This window comes from Salvia hispanica, chromosome 6 (assembly GCF_029641045.1).
Source record: "Salvia hispanica isolate PSC_SH4W2 chromosome 6, Shi_PSC_v1, whole genome shotgun sequence".
NCBI lineage: Eukaryota > Viridiplantae > Streptophyta > Magnoliopsida > Lamiales > Lamiaceae > Salvia > Salvia hispanica.
In genome coordinates, this window is record NC_142697.1 from 35486031 (window position 1) to 35507968 (window position 21938).

The 21938-nt window shown below is 33.4% G+C and overlaps 1 protein-coding gene and 1 pseudogene across 1 annotated transcript; both read left to right on the plus strand.

Annotated features, from left to right (window-relative positions):
* LOC125206724 (uncharacterized) overlaps positions 1-3813 on the plus strand; it is an 87638-nt pseudogene extending 83825 nt beyond the window's left edge.
* Positions 3814-6131: 2318 nt separating this feature from the next.
* LOC125204051 (DNAJ heat shock N-terminal domain-containing protein) lies at positions 6132-10838 on the plus strand. Its single transcript, XM_089059926.1, has 11 exons — positions 6132-6600; positions 7323-7642; positions 7933-8010; positions 8139-8241; positions 8333-8421; positions 8603-8714; positions 8982-9035; positions 9116-9164; positions 9711-9811; positions 10126-10244; positions 10330-10838. The coding sequence occupies exons 1-11, from the start codon at positions 6208-6210 to the stop codon at positions 10676-10678; spliced, it is 1767 nt and encodes a 588-aa protein (XP_088916052.1). The 5' UTR covers positions 6132-6207; the 3' UTR covers positions 10679-10838.
* Positions 10839-21938: the final 11100 nt, after the last annotated feature.

Here is a 21938-nt window from a genome sequence, read left to right on the forward strand (position 1 = left end):
CAATTATGAGTCATGTCAACAACAATTATAAGCCATGTCAACTACACATAAAACCATGTCAACTATACATTGAAACCATGTAAACAACAATTATAAGTCATGTCAACAACACATACAAATCATGTCAACAACAATTATAACCAAATGTCAACTATACTTTCAAGCCATGTCAACAACAATTCAGTCATTTTATAAAAATAATATAAAAAAAGTGATTGAAGACTCGCCTCTCGCCTCTATAAGGATAAAAAAAATTCCTCAAATAGAATTGGTCTATTTTTTAGAGACATCCCAAAATGACAAATGGTCTATTTTTAAGAGACGAAGGGACTATATATTAATGTGATCATGTTTCAGTTCTAATTTATTTTTGAAAAATTTATCAAATTTGAAAACACATTATACAAATTAGATTGACATGACACGAGAAGTTGATATTGACCTGAGCATATACGATTAAAACTTGATATTGTAGCGTTAAAGCTTGTTATAACAAAATTTAAATAATTATTTAATTTTTAAAAATTATTATATTAATATTACTCCCTCTGTCCCACAAGAATATGCACTATTTCCTTTTTAGTTCGTCCCACAAGAATATGCACTTTCTAATTTTGGAAAGGCTTTTCTCTCTAATGAGGTGAACACATTCTCCACTAACAATATTTTAATTACTTGGTCTCTCTACATTTTTCTTGCTTTACCAATTTAACATTAAAACTCGTGCCAACCCCAAATTGCATATTCTTTGGGGACGGATGGAGTATTATATAGATTTAAATTGTGATATCATATTTTATACTGATATCAAATTTTAATTGTATAATATCATGTTCTATTCGTTATGAACTTATCGTTTCATGTCATGCTAATTTGTATAATGTATTTTCAAATTTGTTAAATTTTAGTAGAAAATAATTAGAACTGAAATATTACATTAATTTATATATTATTCAACAAATAAGCTCTAATTATAATTTTAAAATAATAAAATACTCCCATTACTTTATAATAACACTGTTAGTTAAAATAATTTTAAATGATAGGAGTAAATTGTAATTCCTCCCCGTTCCTTGTTAATTGAGATATTTTTTCGGGACATAGAAATTAAGAATAGTATATTAAGTGTATGGTGAATAAAGTAAGATAGATGGAACTGAAATAAAGTAAGAGAGCTGAAAGGTGAATAAAGTGAGAGAGAAGATTATTTTTTGCCAAAAATAGAAATAATTCAGTTATATTGGAATTTTTCGAAATAGAAAAATAACTTTATTAACATAAAACGGTGGGAGCAATTACTAAAATTGATATTCAACAAACTTTATTACTATTATATAAGTAAATTTCTCATTCAACAAAGTACTACTCCCTCCGTCCCAAGATAAGTTACCACAAACTTTTCGGCACGGGATTTAAGGAAATGAGGTTTTGTTAGTAAAGCGGAAAGTGAATAAAGTAAAAGAGTTAATAAAGTAGAGAGAAAAAGCTAAGAGCACGGAAGTGGGCCCGGATCCACTTTTACTCCTTGTCCTTAGTTAAGAGCACAACACTCACATTCGTGCTCTTAGCTAAAGACAAGCTCAAGGGTCTCACCATTCTATTATTCAATTTAAATACTCCAATTATTAAAAACATTTCTACATAATAAAAATACATTAAAAATAAAAATTACATAATTAAAATCCTAAAAAATTAAAAATTACATAATTAAAATACTAAAAATAAAAATACATAATTAAAATCCTATAAAATAAAAATTACACACGTGGAAGACCCCGGATTGCCTCTTGAGACCCCGGATCATTTGCTCATGTGTTGCAAGTTGCTCCGGAGTCATCTTAGACGTATCGTTCAAATAGAGTTGACCCAAGAGGGTCCACAACGTGTTGTTCGGGGGTGGAAGAGGCACAAAGGGAGCCAAAGCGGGGGCGGTGATAAACTCATGTTTTAGTCGGTTTAATTGGTATGTTGAGGTGCTTAATGTTGAGTTTTGATGCTTGAATTGTCTATTTCCAGGCAATTAACCTATCTTTTGGAGTTTCATGTGTTTGTTGAGTGTTCTAGGATAAGTAGATAAAGAAGAGGCAAAAATCCAGCCGATTGTGCATAGGAGGCAGCAGGGCCTTTAAAGGCTACACCCGGCCGGGTGAGTTTTACTCTTATAAACTCTACCCGGCCGGGTAGGACTTGAGAGGAGCCGAAAAACGACACCCGGCAGGGTGAATTTACAGCACAAATATTCCACCCGGCCGGGTATCCTAAAGACAGCGTGTCGAGTTCAGAAAGGGGTCTGAAATGGTCACCCGGCCGGGTGAATTTACAGTTCATAAATTCTACCCAGCCGGGTACGTCTGTTTGACGCGTCTGAAAGCTGAAAACGCGATTTTTGAAGTGGAAAAACGAGAAGAAAAGGATAGGGTTGGATGGGACGAGAATCATTCTACACTTACCGCCTCCAACACTCACACACACCTCCAAGAACACTTCTAGAGAGAGAATTGAAGATTGAAGACTCCAAATCGGAAGATTGAAGACTTCATTCCATAGATTCGTTCCACATGAGTTCTTAGTATCTATCTTTCATGTTTTTGTTCGGATTCTTTGTGTTAAACTTAGTTTTCTCCATGAACATGAGTAGCTAAACACCTTTTTGTAGAATTCTTGGTGAAGATGCATTAATTTCATAGTTTTTATCCAATTAATTTTGTTCTTGCCTTGCTCTTGTAGTTATTTGATTATTCTTGGGTTTATTCCTATCAATTGTCTGATCACCACTTGATTGTGTAGGAATAATTAAATTTATCGGGAGATGAAATAATTAATCTGGAAATAGGAATAATTCACACCTTAATGCAATAAAACTCGGGAGAGTTGAGGTTTTGAGTGAGGTCTTTGACCTAATCGAGCTTTTGGGAGTTAGGGGTTTTAGGATTAGAAGGGGACTTCAATCCTAGCACTTAATCTACAGGTTTCTCACCTCGGGAGGGGGTTTAATTTATAATTGTGGTCGACTTAGTAATTCTAGAGACACCAAAAGGTAAGGCAATTTGATTGGATAAGAGCTTGGAATTGTGCATCGGATCTTTGAGTTCTACAATTTTCTCCATATTATCTTTTCATTCCGTGTTTATTTGCTTTTACTTGTTTATTTGCTTACTATATGCTTTTATTAGTGTTAGAAAAAAACTAAACTTTTCCTGATTCTCTAGATAGTAGTCAACATTTGTTCGTGGTAGTTAAGTTGATACAAATTTGTTTCTGTGGGATACGATACTCTTGCTTGCTAATTGCTACACTAGCCCCGTACACTTGCGGGTATCATTTGTGTTAAAATAAGTTGAGTCAAGTTTTTGGCGCCGTTGCCGGGGACAATTTTGTGTCAATATAGCTTAATATCGTGATAACAATAGAGATTACTAATCTGGATTTTATTTGCTTTATTTTTATTTTTATTTTTTTAGTTCTCTAATCTTTGTGTTTCCTTTGGCAGGTTGTATGCACACGCGTTCTAAAGGTCCACCTTTAGAGCCAATCGATCTTGAGATCGAAACATCCAACAGGAAGAGGAACGCACAGAGGAGGTTAAACCAAAGGATTCGGGTATCTTCATCCGGTCATAGGCGTCTACCTTCTCCTATCCAGAGAACTCCGTCACTTAGTCCATCTCCACTTCCATCTCTCATACAGTACGAGCCGCGGTCTCCAATCCTAATGGCGGACGAGGAAAACAACAATTTTGAAAACAACAATGAGGACAACGAGGAGAATAACAACAATGAGGATCCAGGATCCTGTTATTCGTCAACTCCGTGAGCAGATGGCGAACATGCAGAGGCAGTTGGATGAGCAGAACGCGAGACCACCAGTTCAGCCTGTGCAGAATCTGTATGCATATAGACGGGTTGCTAATTCACCAATCAATAAATGTTAAGCTGCATAATAGAGATCAGCTCAAATAACATAACCAAATTAGATACCTCCTTCTTGGCCCAACATGATCTTCCTTCTTATCATCCACATTGTTAGTCACAGGCTCCATTTCTGGTACTGGTGGCACTGATTTTGCCTCTTTATGTGACTCTAGATGTTCATCCACTTTATGAGGTTGATTATAAGATAGGATAACTGGACCAACAATATCTAGCGTAGGGCTCGCCTTATCTGGCAGTAGAAAAACTTTATCACCATTTTCTTTGAGGTTTAAGGAGATGAACAGCCTCCGAAGATGCTTGACCAATGACTTTTCTGATAATCCCCTTATATCAACGGCTTGTCCTTCGTCAATCATTCGCAAAAGCTAGACAAAAGCACCATGTATAATAAGGAAACTTCACAGAATACTTATATAAACTTTGTTAAAGAAAATATGATTGTGGATACAAAATGAAGTCAAAAGCAGGCGAGAAAAGAAATCATAAAGCAAAAATTCAATCTAACTGACTTTGGCACGAGTAGAATCATAAGTTCAAGGGTTTTTTCTTTAATTTTCAACTTCCCATTACAAGTTCATATAAGAGATTCCCCACAATCATCTTGTAGCTTAATATTATCCCTTAGACTCGAACCAAAAGGATAAAAACTAATTCTAAAACCTCCACAAAGCAAAACCTCTAAAATCCAACAGTGTCGATATCAAAGAAAGTATCTTGATTAAGTTGCAAGACTCAAGGTGGCAAAGATCATAAGGACGACATCTAATACTTAACACTATTACAATTAAAGAGTACAACTGAAGCTAATGATGATCTTTTACCTCTGTCAATCCCAGTTTCGAGGCAATTCACACTACTCTAAGAATGAAAGAAAACTGTCAAACCATTAAGCATCACAAAATTAAACCTAAAATATTATGAAACCTACTTTGATCTAAATTCCAACACTTGCTCAAAACGAATTCAATGCGATGCTGAAAACATTATTCAAAAACCGAATAATTCAATCAACGAATCATAAAACCTAATTAGCAGCACCGAAATGGTAATTTCCTCGTATCAATTTCCAAAATTCGCTCAGAAATACCTGCTCCAAATCCCCAGCAACATAATGAGATAATTTTTTTTGAACAGAGTAAATATATAGGTCATTAACATTTCACTAAATTAATTTGATATGCTTCCATCTAATCCTAATCTGTCATATTTATTAACTCTCTCCGTCCCACAATAAGAATCAGATTTTGCCATTTCGGTTCGTCCCATAATAAGAATCACATTTTACTTTTACCATAAATGGGAAGTAAGTCTCAAATTTCACTAACTCACTTCACTCACATTCTATTGTAAAATCAGTATAAAAAAGTGGACATCATATTCTACTAATTTTTTCAACCCACTATTTTTTTACATTTCTTATAACTCGTGCTCACACAAAATGTGACTTCTATTGTGGGACGGAGTATTTCCTCCATCCCATATTCACCTCTTCCTATTCTATTATATACTCCCTCCATTAAAAAAAAGCATATTTAGGATGACACAGAAATTAATGCATAATTAGATGAGAAGAAAGGTAGTTAAAATAGTACTCCCTCCGTCCCGGCTAAGATGACACATTGCTTAGCCGGCACGGGGTTTTAGGAGTTATTGGTTAAAGTGTTTAATTGAAGAGAGAGAAGGTGAGTGTAAGTATTAAAGTAGAGAGATAAAGAAAGATGTATATTTTAATAGGAGTGAGAAAAGTGGTTGAGTGTATTAATTGGAGAGAGAAAGTTATCAAAAAAGGAAATGTGTCATCTTAGTTGGGACAAACTAAAAAGGAAAACGTGTCATCTTAAGCGGGACGGAGGGAGTAGTATTAATGAGACCTACATTATTATTAGTGTTTAATGGTGGATTCTAGTGGTATAAGTGGTAAATAAATCAATATAAATGGAAATGAAATAGTTTTATATGACAGACGAAAAAAAGGTGTCCTCATTTTTATGGGACGGAGGAGGAAGTAGTATTTATTAATTTAAATTATAAACAAAATTATAGGGTTCATGATCTTATGATCTTATCACAAACCATATTAAGCTGCAATTAATAATTCGGCCCAGTACTTTGCGGATCGGCCCAATACCCAAATAGCCTAGAATAATCCGGATCCTTTCATGGGCAAACCTGCTCATTTCGGATCTAACCCGAACCCGACAAATTTTGCAGCTTCTGCTAATCTGCTATCAATCGAATTTGGGAAGAACACAAATCTTCGCAACAAAAAAGTTCCATGGGAAGCCGTTCAAGAAAATCACGCCACCGTAATTCCTCCCCGGAGCTGTCGACCTCCTCCGCCGATACTTCATCCTCATCCGCCGCATCGTCTTCCGAGGATGAGCTCGATTCTTCGTCGAAATCACGGAAACGACGTCGTGGCAAGGACCGTCACCGAGAGGAGAAGCGGAGGAGTAAGAAATCGCGAAGAGATGAGGAGAAGAGTAAGAAGAGGAAAAAACACAGCAGGAGAGATAGAGAGAGGCATAAACGAAGGGATAGGAGAAAGCGGAGGTATGATTCGGAGGATGAGAGCGGCTCCGAGTCGGATTCCGAGCTGGAAAGTCCGGAGAGCGTTGTTAGGTTTATACTAAAGGAATTTCCTGGCGTTGCTGGGGATTTGGAGCAGGTATTTCTGAGCGAATTTTGGAAATTGATACGAGGAAATTACCATTTCGGTGCTGCTAATTAGGTTTTATGATTCGTTGATTGAATTATTCGGTTTTTGAATAATGTTTTCAGCATCGCATTGAATTCGTTTTGAGCAAGTGTTGGAATTTAGATCAAAGTAGGTTTCATAATATTTTAGGTTTAATTTTGTGATGCTTAATGGTTTGACAGTTTTCTTTCATTCTTAGAGTAGTGTGAATTGCCTCGAAACTGGGATTGACAGAGGTAAAAGATCATCATTAGCTTCAGTTGTACTCTTTAATTGTAATAGTGTTAAGTATTAGATGTCGTCCTTATGATCTTTGCCACCTTGAGTCTTGCAACTTAATCAAGATACTTTCTTTGATATCGACACTGTTGGATTTTAGAGGTTTTGCTTTGTGGAGGTTTTAGAATTAGTTTTTATCCTTTTGGTTCGAGTCTAAGGGATAATATTAAGCTACAAGATGATTGTGGGGAATCTCTTATATGAACTTGTAATGGGAAGTTGAAAATTAAAGAAAAAACCCTTGAACTTATGATTCTACTCGTGCCAAAGTCAGTTAGATTGAATTTTTGCTTTATGATTTCTTTTCTCGCCTGCTTTTGACTTCATTTTGTATCCACAATCATATTTTCTTTAACAAAGTTTATATAAGTATTCTGTGAAGTTTCCTTATTATACATGGTGCTTTTGTCTAGCTTTTGCGAATGATTGACGAAGGACAAGCCGTTGATATAAGGGGATTATCAGAAAAGTCATTGGTCAAGCATCTTCGGAGGCTGTTCATCTCCTTAAACCTCAAAGAAAATGGTGATAAAGTTTTTCTACTGCCAGATAAGGCGAGCCCTACGCTAGATATTGTTGGTCCAGTTATCCTATCTTATAATCAACCTCATAAAGTGGATGAACATCTAGAGTCACATAAAGAGGCAAAATCAGTGCCACCAGTACCAGAAATGGAGCCTGTGACTAACAATGTGGATGATAAGAAGGAAGATCATGTTGGGCCAAGAAGGAGGTATCTAATTTGGTTATGTTATTTGAGCTGATCTCTATTATGCAGCTTAACATTTAAATTTAATTTTCCTCATGTATAATTTCTTATGAATGTGGATAGAGTCTTAAAGACAAACATTAAGGCCATGTAGATTTAGTAGAAACCGTTTAAATAGTTATCATATTTTTGCTTCTTCAATTATCAAATGGAGAAGTGCTCAGAACAAGATCATTCGTGTATTTGGTTATACCTTCTACATCGAGCTTGCTGGTATCTGTATTGATCGATGACCTTGCTGCTGGTTCCTACAGGGTCATTGGGCCTGAAATGCCATCCGCTGACTTACTTGCTGCAGCAGCCAAACTAACAGAAGCTGAAGCAGAACTAAGGTCTAGCTCATACCTCATAGCTATATAGTTGAATGTGTATATTCATTTTCGTAGTTTATATATAAAAAAGGTTAATCATCAGTCCCCACCATTGTAATGTTGTATTAATATATGGGAATGATCAACAGGGAGGCTGAGTTGGATGGAGACGATGACCTATTTATAGGACCTCCACCTCCTGCTGTTGTTAAAGAAGCTGAGTCTGCAAATGAAGCTGAGCGTTTTGAGGAGGTTGCTTTCTATTATCCTTTAAGCTGTCTTTTATGTAGTTATAAGTTATTGTAAATTATTGCATAGTCTGACAGCTTTGTTATATGCTTAGATCACAAGAATAATTGCTGCCGATGCAGATAGTCCATATGATATTGTTGGGGTGAACAAAGATATGGCAGCTGGAAACATAAAGAAAAGGTGTGCATGTATTTATGTTTTGGGAATGGCTTAAACTCTTATGCAGGGTATTAAAGGCAGAACTGCTTAATTACAGCTTTCACTTCACTTTTGCCATTCTTGCATCTTTTTCTCACTCTATTGACTTGTATACATTATCTTTTCCCTGGATGAAGCTGTTTGCTGATATTTTATTGTTTAGGTATTGGAAGTTGTCACTGATGGTTCATCCTGACAAATCTTCTCATCCCCAAGCTCACCAAGCGTTTGTTAAGTTGAACAAGGCATTTAAGGATTTACAGGATCCTGCAAAGGTAAGGATTGTTAAACGTCATAGCTTTGTAATAACATTTTAAATATTTTATCATGCTCCTTTTCTATGCTTATCAATAGTTTGGAACATGTGATCTGCTGGAAATTTATTGAAATTGATTCAGAAATGAAATGCTTCTTATTCTTTTTTACATGCCTAAAACTCTGTAGAAAGTGGATGTTTATTCAGCTTTGCATGTTTCTTTGTATTTTGAAGTATATTATTATTTATTTATTTTTATTTAATAATGTATTAACATTTCTTGTAGCGAAAAGTACTAGATGACAAGTTAAAGGAAAAGGAGGAACGAGAAGCATTTCAGGTACCATTATCTCCATGATCATATAGTCTGTTAGACACCATGTAGCAGATTTACATACAGAAAATGTTCTATATTTGCAGATAGAGCTGAAAGCGATGCGTGAAGCTGCTCAATGGAGACGTCTGCAAGGTATGACATGTTCTGCTAAATTCCTTGCAAATCTCATGCGGGCAATTGAAACTGAAATGCATCAATGGGTAGTATAGTATTAGATGTGAACCAAAAGGCTAGAAAGCGTTCAATGTGTTTCATTCTTTCTCAGTAAAACTTTGTTTGTGATTCTTGAAGTCAGCATAATTGTCTAATCTATGTAATGTGGGCTTCTAGATAACAATCAATAACTGCAACCAACAATAGGCAAGTAATTTACTATTGCAGACTTAACCCGACTTTGATAACTTCTGTTTCCTTAGCAATTTGTTCCATTGGTCTGTGCTCTCATCGTTTTAACCCAATAGTTTATAAATGCATCAGCTCCCTCTCTCCTCTTTATACATGGTCATTGCCACTCCTTTAAGAACTCGAAGTCATTTATAATATCAGAACTCCATTAGAAGGGAACAAAGGGCAGGAGTAGGGAAGGAGGGTCAGGGTCTGCATCAAGCTTCTTAGGCGGCATATCCATTTTACTTCATGCTTGATATGAAAACGTTGTATGTATGTATGTGCTGGCAGGTATAGCAATGGAGGGTGATGACCTACTTCTGGCAGAGATGGATGCAAAAGCTCCCCCAAAGAGAGACGAATGGATGACTACATTACCTCCCGAAAGAAAGGTAAAAGAATGACCTTCTTTCCCTTAAAAAAAATCTGTGTCTCTGAATTCTTATCTTCATGAAACTGTGAGCTGTGAATTAAGAATGGCATCGTTTCCACTAGCATCTGCTGTAATAGTTTATGGCCTATTAACATACGTGAAGTTTTTGGTTATCTGAGTTAACATGTTATGTTTACATCTGTAATTCCATTTTGAAGCCCTGTCTGAACCAACGTGTGATTCTTTGATTAAGAGAGAAAAATAATCATAGAGCGTCCTCATGATGGTCAATGTTCACTTTATTGTTGTTTTTAACTTGGTACTCTTATTCAGCATGCCACCGGCGCGAGCATGCATTCAACGAGGTTTAGCAAGACCGGCAAAGAAGGACGTGGCGATACAAGTGTTTGGACAGATACACCTTCAGAACGAGCTCAAAAGGCAAAAATGAAGTAAGTCACTCTTATTTTTAACAGGTTTAGGACACCCAAGAAGTTTTTAACGTTCGGCCTTCTGACATGAGATTCCGGTGATCAGTTATCTGGAAGCTTACAACGAAGCTGCAGCACTTGCTTCAAATGAACAAGAAAACACAAAAAATAGTGCTGATGCAGAACTGGTAGATCAGTACAACAAAGCCAAACGATCCAAATCCTTGGTAGAAAAGCACATGGAGTCAGCCAAGAGTCGTTCAAAGAAAAAGACCAAGCAGGGCAAGCAGGAGCCAAGAAATGAAGAATGGGAAGGGAATCACCCATGGAAACCTTGGGACCGGGAGAAGGATCTGACTGCTGGAAGGCAGAGCGTAAACTTGGACGCGGATAACATGGCTAAGGGTCTTACTTCCAGGTTTTCTTCTGGATCCTTCCAAAGAAACTTTCTTTGAACCACTCGCTTGCATCGTTATATGCTGTGTTTCGTGTGAATCTCGATTTGTGATCTGTTGCTTTCTCTATCTTGATAGTGTTATAATCATAATTACACTCATATCTGTTGTATCTCCACATTCCAAAATACATCTAATTTTACATCACATGTACATCTAATTGGATCCATGCTCTTCAGATATCTCCAATTTTTCGCAGGATATTTTTTTTCGGAAATTTGCATTGTTTGCAACTGTCCGAAAACCGATTTGTTTTTGTTAAACACGAAAATGATGGGACAAATTTATTCCAATACTCCTTTCTGCTGAGACAAAGCTGGCTGGCCTGCCCAAACACAGGATCCTTATCATGTCTCCCACCAGTACATGTTTAGCAAAGAAAGTGATGATGAAAACTGACATGCACTAATAAAAGAAAACACAAGGTAAAGATTACAAACGATAAAAAAGAAAGATTCAGTGAAGTTAAATGGCTGTTGAACTGGTAAATGTAGTTGATTTTTGAGGAAATTTGTGAAGTGATGTAAGAGAAGCAGTCCAGTGGAAAGAGTGGGAATCTATGAGCTAATCCATTGCAGATTCGAGAAATGATTGCCGAAACAAAACCAAATTGATTAGGGCTTGAAGTGAAGCAATCATCAATTGATTTAACTTTTCGGCTATATTATTATAGTGGCCTTCATTGTCCCACTTGCAATCCAAGCAATGGCCAATAGTGTGTGTGTGTGTGTGTGTGTAAGAGAGAGTATTCCTTTCCAAAGTACACAGTATTTTTAACTATGTATGCACATACTAGTATTTTTGAATTCATACACTAATAAGTATTCAAATTTAATATTTTTTGGAAGAAAAAATAAAGCAAAGAAGACAAAATAACAAAATAAATCGAAAATAAGCGAAATTGTTATGTGTGATGAAATCGGCTAAAAAAATTTCTTGAAAACCTTTAACATTTTGTTTAATTAAGTTACATGTCCCATATTGTTGTTAAAGTTGCACCTTAGCGCGCTTGCCATCAGCCGAGGTGTTTGGGGCGAGCATGGGGAGCGGTTAGGGCGCATGTGGGGCGAGGCTGTATGTTTACACCTCTTTAAAATCCTTGCAATCGTTCGTTAGTTCATTTAATTCTCATGTTCCTTAATCCTCTTAATCTTTCTCTCTTATCACTAGCAACAACATTTTGGCTCATTATTAAAGTTGTTACTCTCTCCGTCCGTGAAAAAATTTACTCATTTGGGATGACGTGAGTTTAGAAATTAGTAGAGTGGAAAATAGAGAAAGAATAAGACTATTTTTTTTGGACACCGCGAAATGGAAAAATGACACTATTTTTCTTGGACAAAGAGAGTTTTTGCCAGTAATGTGTCATAGGGACACTCTTTGCTCATTTATTTCTTTGCACTTATTCTTTTATACCAATTTAGTTTCTTTTATTCTTCGTCTCTCTCATTTATAGCTAATAACGTTAGAGTGCCCCAATTCCTGCGTGCCACGTCGTCCCATCGCCCCGGGTGAATTTTCATTTCATCGTCTCGGTGCGTCCTACACCTCTAACAGTATCGCACGTCCCTTAAATGCCCCCACAGCACATTCCTTATGAGAGAGATAACACTGCTTTCCAAAATTCTTGTATATACAAAGGACGAGAGAGAGAGACCATTGATTTTTCAAAATCTTGAAAAAAATGAAAATCATATCATACACATAATTTCTGTTACTATATCCTATGTTTGCACTGAAAAAGTAACTGGGGAACCACAAAATTGGACTGGACTTCAAGTTGCTAACTTGGGTTGCAAAAATAATACTCCTACCAAAAACAATAATAATTAGAATTTTTTTTTAAAATAATAGCAATAAATGTATTTGAAGGAACTAAAAGAGTACTTAGAGCTACATTAACAAGATAAAAAATTAATGAAGATAATGTTTAAAACAGAACATGAAGAAACCCAAGTAGAATAAATTAAGATTGTGATGAAGTAATCAACAAAGCCACCCTCTGTCTGATATCTAAGGAAAAATGGAAAAGGGAGAGATATTTTTTGTTTTTGTGTGGAGACATGTCATTATCATCCTTAGTTAAGGGCCCCAATAGTCTCCACCCCTTCTCTAGAAGCTTTGTTAAGTCATTTTCAAGTTTAGTTAAAAAACACCCCCCTATCCAACAACAACATGACATTATTTTAATGTTGATATGTGGATGACATGCTTGAAAATGTTGTCTTAGCACAACATTCCTTTTGTCCCACAAACCGCCCAAAATATAACCAGCCACTTTTGCTTGGTTTACAATGTATATGTATATATCAAGTGTTACTCTTACTTAAATGCTAATGGGGTTGTAAATTTATCACTATGAGTTAAGTTTATATAGTTTATGATTCAAAATTTCTATATATTTTAAACTTTGAACTTTGCAAAAGTGCAATTTGGCCAAATGCTGAGAATCTCACACGGAATATACTCTCTCCATCCGTGATTAAATGTCTCATATTTGACCAACACGAGTTTTAAGAAATTGTTTGACTTTATGTAGAAAAACGGGTAGAAAAGTTAGTGAAATGTAGTTCCTACTTTTATATTTTGATTTTATAATAAAATGTGAGTGAAATAAGCTAGTGGAATGTATGGTCCACTTACCAAATAGAGTAAAAGTGAAATAGGGCATTTAATGGCAAGCGGACGAAAAAGGAAAAATGAGACATTTAATGGCGGACGGAGGGAGTGCTCAAATGTTGATTTATTAGACTCGACTCAACTCAATTCAAGTCGAATTATACTCAAATGTTGATTTATTAGAGACTAGACTAGACTCAACTCAATTAACACGATTCGACTTGATTCAATTCAGCATCTTTTAATAATTCAACTAGCTCGAGTCGACTCGACTCGAGTAGTAGCTATTCCTAGGCTTGTGAAGTGTGGAAAACATAGTTACACCAAATATGATACTTGCACTCATGTCATAGATTTTGTTTTGTTTTGGCGGCTGTGTTCACATTACAGGTATGAATGCTGTCTTTGGTCATACTCGAATTTCGTCACGCTTTGTTAAGCTGTTGGGACTACAGTGTCCCATAAAAGATCTCTATCAATTTCAATTCCCAAGAAAAATGATTGAATTTTTGACATGTTAAACACATTTGGCCAAAACATACAAAACTTTGCATGCTTCATGCACTAAATCAGACATCACGAGCTTCCTTGAATTTTTATGTCTAATGTTGTAATTAGTTATTCCTAAATTTTAATTCGAATTTGATCTTAATTAAGAGAATATTTTAGTTTGAATCTAAAAATATTACAAATGCTATATATAGCATGTGCTCAAGTACGAAAAAATGAGGGAGCTTGACTGCAAGATCCATCTTTTGAGTAGGGACGAAAGTCGGCCTTAGTGATCTGATGGTACCAAGTGGAAGGGCAACCACTGAACGGATAAAAAAGTTACTTTAGGGATAACAAATAACTAATCTTCTACAAGATCTCATATTTATCTTTGTTGCTTACTTAATAGCTCAAGGCAAAAAAATGGTGATTAGGGCTTGATTTACTAAATTTCGAGTTGAGACTTTATCAAGCAAATTTTTGTGTAATTCAAATTTGGGGATGGGGGTTTTTGCTCAATATTTCAAAAGGAATATCAATAATCTTTTAATTTTTTAAAAATAATTTAAAAAGATAGAAAGAAAAGGTATAGTGTTGAAAATCTTAAGGTGCAAGATCCATATTTTCTGTGAAAGAGTTGAAATTTTAATATTAGTGAAGCAAGGGAAGTGTTGTTTAAGAGAGCCTTTGGAAATGAGAAGGGCCAAAAGATGCTAAACTTGCACAATATGGAGGTTGCTGAACAATAAATTAACAAATAGGCCCACAGATTTGTTTTTCTTAATGTATTAGTAGTATTTAATTTATTTTTGTGGGTCAGATTAATAGTTCTAGGTAGCAGGTTTTAAGGTTATTCATGGTGAGGGTGGATTCTTGACAAAGGTTGGTGAATTTATGTCCAAAATATTTTTCATTAGGCTGCTTTCATTTTATATACTGATCCACATTTGAACACATTCTTTTTAGCAATTAATGCATGCACATAACAAATTTTAAATTGTAAGTGTAATACATATATTTATCATTATTATTAACAATATTACCATAACTTCATAAAGGAATTTATCATATCATTCAATTTTTGAAATACTGAGTTTCCGGTTTGTAGAATTATCAAAACAATTACTATGTAAAATATGAGTTTCACATGGTCTAATATTTGTACAACTACAAAAAAAAGTGTGAAAATAATAATATAAATTATACTTTTATAAACTATTTTTGGTGTCTTTGACATTAGAAATTGTAACTAAGAAGAGAGCATTGACGCCATGCGCAATTGGTGAAATGTCACCCCAAAAAGATCATCTTTTAGTTATGCAACTCTTTAACCTTTTGAATCTCGAATGTCGAGGTGAAATTTGAATTCCAAACCTTTTGAAAGTTGTTCTAAAAAGTTTAAATGCTTGTGAACTAAAGCAGATTCAAATTATAATTCAAGAGTGGAAAAAATTACTCCCTCCGTCCCACAAAGATGACATGCTTTCCTTTTTAGTTTGTCCCACAAAAGATGTCACATTTCCCTTTTTAGAAAAAGTTCTCTCTCACATGAATATAAAAATTATATTTTCTCTCTCCATTTAACACACAAAACAAAACCTCCTAAAATCCCGTGCCATTTTCAAAGTATGTCAACTTCTCTGGGACGGAGAGAGTACTTCATTTGTTCCAACTAAACTGAATCGTATTCCTTTTAAGCAGATTCAAATTATAATTCAAGAGTGGAAAAAATTACTCCATTTGTTCCAACTAAACTGAATTGTATTCCTTTTAGGGATGTCCCAACTAAATTGAGTTATTTCATCCAATCACTCTTACTTTATTCTATAACCTACTTCACTCTCCCTTTAGCTCTCCTTCTTTATTCATCTCTCCTACTTTTCAACATAATATCTTAATATCCATGTCTAAAAATTTTGACTCAACTTAGTTGGAACGGAAGGAGTACTACACTTTATAGAAAACTAAAGAATAAAACTATAGAGACCAAAAGAGGATATTTCCTACTACTATATTTTAATAAAAATACAACCATTTTTTCATATTAAAATCTCTTTACATTTATTAATATCTCTTTTAATTTATACTTTATCCAATTTTTTCTTCTTTTTTCTCCTACTTTACCAATTTCTCCGTGAAACTTGTAATGTTAACAATGGACCAATTTTTTTTAGACGGAGGGAGTATGAAAAATTTTAGAATCAGTTTCTAGTTATTCTCCATCACATTTTAAAGTTTTATGGGCAAAATAAATAAAAATAAGCACAATCCAAAAAAAAGTAAAATTCTAGTATTCCAACATTTTGTTAGGAACTTTTTTTTAAAGCTAGGTTTGAGACTCTATATCGCTCATGCTTTAATAATTTAATTGCCCTAGATCCGATGAATCTTCCATCGACACGCATGAAATTATGTTGGTGTTTGTGAGTGTAATTTATGCATTTTTTAATTCTTTGTCTTGCAAAGCAATAATTACAGGTATTCAGAATTGGTTTCTTTTATTGTTAAAATGTCGTATTCCAAATGGAATGATAATATATCTAATCCATCTCAATTAATTAATTTAACTAATCAAATCTAGTGATATGAAAAGGAGAGGTCGGTAGCTTACTCAAGATTTGATATCATTTTCTCAGATTGGGAAAGCATTCATCTGTTGGAGTCATGGTATAGGTCCACAACTAAATATTTTTTTAGTGAATATTAGTGAATTATCAAATTGTAATTTTAAGTACAAATGATGATTATTTTTTGTATGGATTAAGTGAATTATGAGTTCATTAAGTTCAAGAATAATACAATGAAACAACCGTTAGCATGTCAATTTTTAAAATATTGCTCCAACTGCATACGATAAAATGAGATAACATTTCTCATTTTGTCATTTCGATACATTCACAATTAAAAGTTTTATTTACTTTTTTTATTTTGAAAAATACACTGGCTCCACTAAATTTGCATACTCACATTTTAATATAAATGTTGTAACTGACATTAGACTAACGTTTTATTTTCATTTATTTTCATTTTGCTTAATTTTTAATTATATATCTTACTTTTTCATTTTTAGAGGTTCCATTATTAAATGTCTCATTTATTTTAATTATTTTGGTAATCGACCTCATGTTATAGCATCTTATTTTCACTCGGGACTTGAAGTATTCCAAAATAGCTTACGAATCAATCCACTTAGGAGTTGTGAAGATTTGTAAAATTTGATTACCGATCCAAACTACATAATGTCCAACTACATAAAACAAACAATTTCCACCAATATTTATTTGTAATAGAATGGATAGATCCGTACAGATTCTTAGATTTATCGATGTTGTTAGTGGTAGCTTAAATTTCCCCACATAAGTATAGATATTATTAAAGAAAAAGCAACTTTCCGACCATCTCAAAACTCCACATCAACAAACTTTGGCCAAATAATAAAATAAAACAAAAAGGAAGAAAATATCTACATTGTCATTTTGACAATTAGTGTGACATAATTAACCTTGAGGAATCGGCCCCAATTACTCGTGATAATTATGAAAAATACTCTTTCTATATCAATATGTAGCGTGAATCATTTCAATCATGAAATCCTTTTGTAATTTTTTATTATTATTTTCACAACACATGGTTATGGAGTATATGATTTTTTAAATACTTGGTGCGATGTAGTAAATAAAATAACCTTAATTATAAAATGTGAACATTGTATTACTTGTTTATATGTACAACAAATTAACTTTTTATAACACTGTTGATTTATATATAAATATTTTTTGTAATAATCATAGATATATACAAAGATCAATTGATCTCTATTCTATTTCCGTTCCAAAATAATTGATTCATATATTTTTTTTAAATTGTCTAAATTAAATGAATAATTTCATCTTTTTAAGCAAAAATCAACTCTTTAAACTCCAATCCACTAAATACTACTCCCTCCGTCCATAGTCATAGGGTCATTTTGCCAATTTGGTATGTTGGTATGTTCCATAGCAGTAGAATATTTCTTTTTTTTTTTTTATTAAAAATCAACACATTTTTTTTCACTTACTTTAATTATTTTTTCTACATCTTTATATTTTTTTTTATTTCCTACTTTATTACATAATCCATTTAACATAATTTTTGTTAAATTGCATGTCAAATTGAAACACCCCCACCGCCGAGGAATGGAGAGAGTATTCTTAAATTCAGTGTAAAAAAAATCATCTCAAATAACTTGAGATGAATAGAGTAGTAGTACTTAATTGGTCTCTTCCTAATTTAGACGTTCAACAATATTGAATCATTGACCATTATCATAGTCCATATTATCATAACATATTACACCAATTGTGTCCAATATTTTGTGTTAAGAATTACCAATGTAGCCCTAATCAATAATCAGAGCCCTCATTGGATTTTATGTCTCCAATCCTTCAACCTTGTCATATAAGGAGCCGCAAAGTGCTTCTCCACGCGCGTTACATTTTTCCTTTATATATTAGGGGTATAAATTTATGCAATTTTAAGCATATTAATTAGATCACTTCTGAAATACTATGACATAATCTTAATAGTGTTCTGACGAACATTAAGTATAGCTTAAGTTCATATATGAGAAGGTCCATACTTCAAGTAGAATTTGTGTAGTTATACACTCAACTATATATTACCAACTTGTTGAAATTTTTTACCAATGTCCTACTAGATATTCATGATCAAAGTTGAATTTGTGAAGTCATATCTACTAATGCAATCTCTTACTATTCCATTAACTCCCTTAAAAAACTAGTACTAGTACTCTTCATTAAAGGTTTCGATTTAATTAAATATATGTTGGAATAATATTGTATTAATGTCATACTAGATATTCATTATCAAAGAAATATTCTTTGTCTAATCTATGGGTTCGTCACATTAGTGTTTTTTTTTCAAATTTTATTTACATCTTTTATGTGGTTTGCAAGTTATTGAATAAGTGCGAAGATTTACCTGGTGCATGCTGAAGGTAGGAACGGCTGCCAATTCTTGCTATCACTACAAAAACTTAATTTTTAAAAACATAAAAATCAATATGCAATTACTTGTGTTAGAAAATTTTAAAAATAACAAACATTTAGGATGTAAAAGAAATCCTTTCTAAAGTAAGGACAAATTAACTTAGTTTTTTGTTTTTTAGGACGCTTCCATTATCATCTTCTAATTTTAGTTGACACGTCATCAATAAAGACACTTTTTGAAGCATTGGTGATTATTTGAAAACACAAATAAATGTTTTTAATTAAATGCATTAAAAGATGTCCTTCACACAATTTTTTTGTTGTAATACATGAAAAATAATTTATTGAGTTAATTTATAAATAAATTTCATTAATTTTATTTTTAATCTAAATACCCTCGAGAGTCGAGGCATTGGTTTTGAGTTTAATTTTTTCATTAATAGTTAGAATTGGTTGTATTAAGTTTTATTAAAATAATGTAAATATTAACGTGGCATAATTGTATTAAATTTTATTAATGTAAAAAATAGTATTAGAACAAGGGATTCAACCCCAAAAAAGCATCTACATATATAAGCAAGCACATTACTATATTCGATTGATTAGGTGTTGTGACAAATCAAAAGATGTACAAGAAACGTAAGGCTACTAAAATATTACTTCCCTGAGAAAAAAGTTGTGGATGGGGTTTAGCTAAGATAATATTTAAATTGATGTTCTTTTTGTCTCTAGTCTTTCGTGTATGGTCCAAAATTTTCAATTAATTTCTACTGACAGGATGGATTTAAATATTATTCCTTTTTAGCTCTACTCTTGCAAAATACTCAAAGTTCAATTAAAAAAATCGGACAATTCATTTTTATAATCGAAAAGTACTCCCTTACGCAAAAAAGTGCAAATTTTATACATTTTCTTTCTATCTTATGATGATATGAAAGTTCTTGAAGTTTGGGACCAAAAGTCCAACCTGATGAAAATTATGTATAAATGTTGAAACCCAAAATGTATTTTTGGCTTTATATTGTCTGGTTGGACTAAGAATATATGTACAAAACTTACTTTTCTCTTTTGTTTTTTTCTTAAAAGAATTTAAGAATGATTTGGGATCTTTCTATTCTAATCACAAAAGATGAAAAGAACTCATCTAGAACAGATGGAACTCTATTTATACCAAACCATAAATTACTTGACATTTTACATAATAAAATTGATAAAGTTTTGATCTTACACATTCTTGAAATACAAGGGTAAGTGAAGAATTCAAATTTCTCTAATTTAGTTCCTACTAAAAAAATTAAAAATAAAAATAAAAATATCGATTCAATCCTTTTTTTTTAAATAAGAAAATGCTCAAATCAGATTGCTAGCGAGCTAGAAGTCTGTCAAAAGAACAAACACAACAAGCATCATAAAATACAAAGGAGAAGTAGCATCTAAATCTACGTACTATCCAATCTTTAATCGGTGGATGGTGATTATTTTTCAATACATTGTTCCCCGAAGGCCTCTACACCAGATTTTCGACAGTTTTCTTCCACCAAACTTATTAGCAACGATATTATTTCCGTCCACGGCTTATTAGAGAGCAAATTATTAACTTCCATAGTTAAAACCTTTGCAAAAACAATACTACGCCATTTGTTTTTGCAATCTATTTTTCTGCATAGTCATAACTCATAACATTCATTATGAATGTAATCCTATACAAGTATTATGAAATAACATAAGAAATTAGAGTAAATTCAAAAGAAAATAGAAGAAAAATGTAGATAAAAAAGGTTTCTATATACGCAGTTATCTTTCCTCAGACTCATCCCCTATAAGAACATATGCTCAAACCCCATAGAAATGATGACCTTCCCAAAGTAGACAGCTCTGCCCTATCCACGTGTCAGGCATCCATTAGTGCCAAATGTCCAAGGGCGGCGCACCAAACAGACATAACATTGCTGTACCAAAAAAAATGTTTGTGAATAATTTTGCATATGATTTGTTTTATTATGTTGATTTTTCTATATTAAAGATTTCAAGGTAAATCAATAATCAAGTTACTTTTACAAGTATCAATATTAACGATGTGGATAATTAATACTCCTTTTGTTCCATTTTAGTTGATGCATGTATTTTAGGCATGTAGTGGTTTAAGAAAATTAATATTTAAATAAAGTAGGAGGTAAGAGAAGTAAAAGAAAAAATAAAATATGAGAGGAAAATAACGTTTTCGCCAATAAAAATGAAATGATGCAAGTAGCTTGAGATAAAACGGAGCATGTGGATTGGATGGAGGGACTATGAAAGAGTTGTCAGCATGTTAAAAATTGTGTTTACATCAAATGCACATATCCAAGTATCAGTTTGATGTGTGTAGGTGCCCAAATTCGAGTTCCAGTTCCAGTTCCGGTGCACTAGATACGTAGATTTAGTTAGTTAAATCGAAGTTGAGGTAACTCTTACATGTGTTAATATTGATGACATAATGAATGAGTTGTCGACGTGTAAAAATCAGATGGGCGGTTCAAACATGTAATTAAGTGCCCTAGATGTACAAATTCTGGTGCCAAATGCACACGCCACAATATCGTTTAATTTAGTTTGTCGAACATTTCGTCCATATTGACATTTTTGGCTCAGCTTCGATTTCACTGTATAGTTGTTTATCACTGAAAATATTAGAAAATTTGAAACTTTAATAAATTCTCATTCAAATTTAGTAAAACTATTTTATGACAAACGAAATTTAATCCAAAATTCAAAATTTTAGTGACAATTATACCATAATAATTTATAGCAAATATTTAGTGGTTAATTAAGTATAATTGTCTTGGGATTGTGATAGGATATTGAAAGCATCTGTTAATGAAGAAAATAAACCGTGGGGTGGTGGGGTCCGGCGGGTGGTGGGGTGGTGGTGGCGGCGTGAATTCTTGTTGTCACGCCGTCCAAACAAACCTTTGAGCCAATATCAGCCACCCCACGCGCAATCAATAACTATTTTTACATCTCTCTATCTATAAATATTTTGTTTTTTTGAGGTAATGTATTAAGTAAATTTAAATATTAGTACTAATGTGTTAGTGCGGTTTTGCTTCTCCTCATGAATTTCTGATCATATAAATATGCATACATATCACTCTCCCCACCAAATTAACCTACATTTGATA

Bases quoted from the DNA above. Each gene is read 5' to 3' on its own strand.
- LOC125204051 (XM_089059926.1), top strand. From the start codon at position 6,208: ATGGGAAGCCGTTCAAGAAAATCACGCCACCGTAATTCCTCCCCGGAG. The intron at 7,643-7,932 runs GTATCTAATTTG...TGGTTCCTACAG, and splicing joins CATGTTGGGCCAAGAAGGAG to GGTCATTGGGCCTGAAATGC. The intron at 9,165-9,710 runs GTATGACATGTT...ATGTGCTGGCAG, and splicing joins TCAATGGAGACGTCTGCAAG to GTATAGCAATGGAGGGTGAT.